Source organism: Triticum dicoccoides, chromosome 3A (assembly GCF_002162155.2).
Source record: "Triticum dicoccoides isolate Atlit2015 ecotype Zavitan chromosome 3A, WEW_v2.0, whole genome shotgun sequence".
Taxonomy (NCBI): domain Eukaryota; kingdom Viridiplantae; phylum Streptophyta; class Magnoliopsida; order Poales; family Poaceae; genus Triticum; species Triticum dicoccoides.
Window position 1 is genome coordinate 686,574,496 of NC_041384.1, and position 4,665 is coordinate 686,579,160.

General features: G+C 40.3%; 1 protein-coding gene across 1 annotated transcript; it reads left to right on the top strand.

The window, feature by feature from the left end:
* Nucleotides 1-1,119: 1,119 nt before the first annotated feature.
* On the top strand, nucleotides 1,120-3,951 carry LOC119270212 (jacalin-related lectin 9-like). Its single transcript, XM_037552191.1, has 4 exons — nucleotides 1,120-1,529; nucleotides 1,696-1,891; nucleotides 3,219-3,419; nucleotides 3,497-3,951. Exons 1-4 carry the CDS (start codon nucleotides 1,222-1,224, stop codon nucleotides 3,743-3,745), a joined length of 954 nt encoding a protein of 317 aa, XP_037408088.1. The 5' UTR covers nucleotides 1,120-1,221; the 3' UTR covers nucleotides 3,746-3,951.
* The last annotated feature ends 714 nt before the right edge of the window (nucleotides 3,952-4,665 follow it).

Sequence of the window (4,665 nt, forward strand, 5' to 3'; positions counted from 1 at the left end):
AAGAAGAGCCTGCCTAACATTGTCGACGACAATTAGGAAATCTCCGTTCACATGCCCCAGGGATCAGCTTCCCAGAGCCGCAGCCGTCATTGTTGAACCCTTGAATCGATCCGGCGCACGTATTGACAACGGGAAACCTTAACCTCGCCGTTTCGAGGAGCCGACATGAACTGCGCCGGAGCCCCATCGAATCCGTCTATATGGACAAACTCAAGGAGGATCAGAGCCTCGTCGAATCCGTCTTGACAGTAATCCGCGAGGACTAAAACACTAACCTATCTCCTAGTCGGGTTGAGGCATTGAGATTCTCCTGCCTAGTACGAACCACCAGACCGGCGGACATAGGGGGATGAATCCATGGGCTTGACGAGTGGTTGTTTCCACCTTAAATCTGAAGTTGTAGCTTTGTTCTAAGTCAATTTTTTAAATTTCGGACAAATCAATAAAAGTAGTAGCATTTACAATACCAAATTATCTTCATTAGATTTGTCGTATTTGATATTGTAAAACTATTAACATTTTTTTGATAGATTGTTTATATATATACTTGGTCAAACTAATATTTTTTAACATAGAGGGAAACAAAACTAAAAATGTCTCACAAAGTTGACAAACTTATTTTGGGACGGAGGGATCAAGGAACAACTGATTACCAACACTATGCCCACACGTGTGACTCGTGAGCATCGAGACTCAGTAAAAAATTTCAGAGACAAGGCCTTTCGATCCTGCTTTATAGAAAGCAAATCGCACCACGGCTCACGCACACAGAAGCACTGCCTCCTATCTCAATATAGTACTACTACTGTACTTTCTAGGCAAAGAAATATTCAAGGTGAGCCATGATGATGCGCCCCATAATTACCCTGAAGCGACTTTTTTTCATAAACTGCGATTATATTTATATAAAAAAAATCAGGGAACCACCTCTCGAAACAGGATCCCGCCCGCTTTAAATCAAAGTACATTTTGAATATGGCTGCCTCGAAGCATATAGTTGGTGTATCCACAAAAAAAAGAGAGCATATAGTTGGTGGAGAACGGATGACAATTGACAAGTACAGGCAGCCAAACTGAACATCATCCTTATTTTTATGGAGAAAATTGTGACAGATACATCGCATCCCCTCCCTTCTTCACCACTGCGGCTCCCTCTTCCACCTCCAACGCAAAGACACAAGAGGCCTAGCTAGGTAGGTAGCTTCCCCATACCCTGAAGCCATGGCCGCCAAGAACCCTTCATATTTCCAAAGTATTCCTCTTCAGCAAATCATCGAGCAAAAGGAGCTTCGCTTGCACTTGTACATATTCCAGCAATGGAGCAAAGGCCCTCGACAGAACCAGCAAATTATGACAAACTTACAGCTCCCCAATCAGTGCGGTCTCAGCACTGTAAATGACTGGCCTATACGGGATGGCCCCGGCCACAACGCAGACATTGTTGCCCGTGGCCGAGGCCTGCATTTCGGGACCGCTATCGACGAAGCATACTATTTTCACTCTTTCGTCATCATTTTTACCGACGAGAGGTTTGTCAACATCTTTTCTATTTTGTACACTCTTTAAAAAATTGTACTGAAGCCTTTTCCCCATTGTTGATATTGCCCGCATATTCTTAATTCAATACCCATTGATCTTTTAATTCTCCATGCATGCATATTCTTAGCCTTCTCATTAATCTTGCGTGATATTTAGGTTCAAGGGATCCAGCCTTCAGGTGCTCGGAACTTCGAAGGCTAGCAGTCCAGATGGTGAATGGGCGATCACCGGTGGGACCGGAGAGTTTGCCTTCGCACAAGGTGTTGTTGCTCACAAAATGTTCGGGAGAGATCACGCTTCTTGTTTCAGGGAGCTTCACATCCGTGTTTTGTGCCTCGCCTTTCCAAAACCAGTGAGTGAGATAAATTCATCCAATGCCTTCTTTTACTCTAGCTAGCTTTTAATTATGGGAAATTTAATATACACCTAAATGTTTGTTGGACTATTCACTTTCTCTAGAAAATGACATTTTTCGACATCAATATGCTCTCCAAGTATCACTTGGACACTTAATTTCTACTACAACATATTTAAAAGTCCAAAAGAACAATATATTGTCAAGATTTTTTTGAGATAAGTTCATACACATTACTTCCAAATTTCTGACACAAATATTTGTAAATACATTCGTTGTTAAATTTCCGAGATTTTGACTATTTGTAATGATATTAACTGTTAGATTTTACAAGTTTGATTGTGCTCTTGCTTAAAAATGATAGCTTTTACAAGACCATACTGAGTAGGAGGTTATATTTTAGAAATGACCCTATCATGGTTAGTATACATTTCCGCTGCCTTTTATGCAAAGAATGTACAAGAGATGCAAATAATGGTGACTCAACGCTAGCATGAATTCGTACTACTGACTTTGAATGCATCATAACTTGTGAGAATCTGGACGTTGGCATACAGACGATCGAATTCGGCTAAAAACAACAGAGAGATAACTTAGTGGAATGAGCAATAAAATTAACATAAAGAAACATGTTTTAAGATTTTAAATCCTTTTGAGTGTTTTGCATGTTTGCATCTGTTTCTTTAAGTAAAAAATAGCATGAGACAAAGTTCACCCGGCAAGCATGCTCCCAAATTAATGCTCTGGAAATAAAACAACATTTCAGATCATCTCCTAAGGTACACCCGTTGCATGAAAAAAACTGGCATTAACCAGACTCTCCATCTCAAACACCAGAGATCTCGCGGCATAACCTCGCCACATTTAGAGGAAGTTCCAACGTCCGAACACTTGCCAAAGGCAGGCATTTTGCCCATTCTATTAAGATAGAAAAGGCGAAAACAATGCATAGTTTATGTACATATGACTTGGCGACCAGGAAAACAAAAATTAAAGATAAAACAGCTACCAGATTTACATTGTCGCCCGAACACTTGCCTTCTCTGTGTGAGGTCCTCCACTAGACTACATGCCACCTGCAACACAACTATGAACATCCCTTGAAAGATATACAGCCAATCCATAATTCCGGAGAAATGTTTGCGTCAGACAGTTAGGATTTAAACTTCTGTCTCACCTCTGTACAAATAGGTTGGAACGTCTTCAAAGAGCCCCTTAATTGTAGCCTGCTAATGATTTGCCCATACACAAGTGTAGGTAGTTTGTTCATCTTTTTTTCTTTTCTTGCTGAAACAAGATGTTGTTCCTTCGCCTATATTTGTAGGTCCTTGTCACCAAGATTGGACCATGGGGTGGGCATGGAGGAAAAGAATTTGATATCCCAGAGTTGGTACCTCAACATCTAGAAAGTGTGACAATTAGAAGTGGTGTTGTCATTGACTCCATTGCGTTCTCCTACGTTAATCAAGCTGGAAAGAAGCAAACTCTTGGTCCGTGGGGTGGTGATGGTGAACTTAGTGACACGGTGAGTGAATGTGCAGCACAATGCTAGTTCCATCAACTTTTGCCGAGAAGATAATCGATTTATCTATTTCCTTGTAGATCACTTTTGCCCCTTTAGAGATTGTGAAGGAAGTTTCGGGAACAACCGGTACTTTCGGCGGAGATACTGTTGTGACATCGCTTACTTTCGTCACAAATGTGAGGACATATGGACCTTTTGGAAAACCAAGCGGTGCTGCTTTCAGTGTCCCTCTTACGGACACTAGCGTTGTGGGCTTCTTCGTCCGTGCTGGAAGACTTGTTAATGCTATCGGGGTTTATGTGCGTCCTTCTGTTCAAAATTATTAGTACATATGTTGCTCAAGAATAACCAGCTCTTGGACGAGCTGGCATGTTATGGGTTGCACTGGTCTCATGTATTACAACTTGGTTTTCCTTTTAGGGTTTCATGCATTTGTTACATGTTATATGTATGGCTACTAGCACGGATCAGGCAATCTCACGCGCGTGGCTGTGTTGAAGTTTCTGGATTTAAATTAATGTTGACTTTAAGAGCAATTGTCGTTTATCTTCGGTTTATTTGGATATCTACAACTCAGTTCAACTTGATTTTAACTATATAACAATAAGAGTGGTCCAAAAATATTTGGCAAAAATATTAAAAACCCCTTACAAGTGAAGACCGTAAATAGGTCCATTATTGTTCAATTAAAAATGATACCAAAACAAGTTACATAGATATGTGGATAGAAAATAAGTCAATGATTTTTTTTTTGTAAAATGACATCAACAAAATATGGATTAGCTTTACAAAGAAAAGTTGACCTTTCCATCCCTATCGCAGATTCACACGGGACATGATGAAATACTACTGGATATCAACCGGTGTCACATAAAAAACACAACACTCCTGTAGAACCAAACTGGAAACATGAAAATGGAACAACAGCTTCATTCCTCTGATAAACCTGTAAAACATACTAATACTAATAAGTAGGCATAATCAAATTAGTCCCTCTAGAAACTCGTACTTCACCTCCGCTGTCCATATCCACAACCGTCACAGTAAAGAACATACGGACATAATAATCTTACATGATACTATACGAAATTTTGACTTTCATTTAGCTCACAAGATGGCAACATCATGTCTAATTCCGTTACTCCCATCCAAGCAACACGTGCCTAGAAGAAGTCCTGATGTGCAGCAGTATGCAGAATTTCTGATGGAAAATGCGAAATATAAAGTATGGATGTGTGTATGTGGG

Coding starts and splice junctions, on each gene's coding strand:
- LOC119270212 (XM_037552191.1), top strand. CDS start 1,222: ATGGCCGCCAAGAACCCTTCATATTTCCAAAGTATTCCTCTTCAGCAA. Junction 1,530..1,695: donor ATCATTTTTACCGACGAGAG/GTTTGTCAACAT, acceptor CGTGATATTTAG/GTTCAAGGGATCCAGCCTTC. Junction 1,892..3,218: donor GCCTCGCCTTTCCAAAACCA/GTGAGTGAGATA, acceptor CTATATTTGTAG/GTCCTTGTCACCAAGATTGG.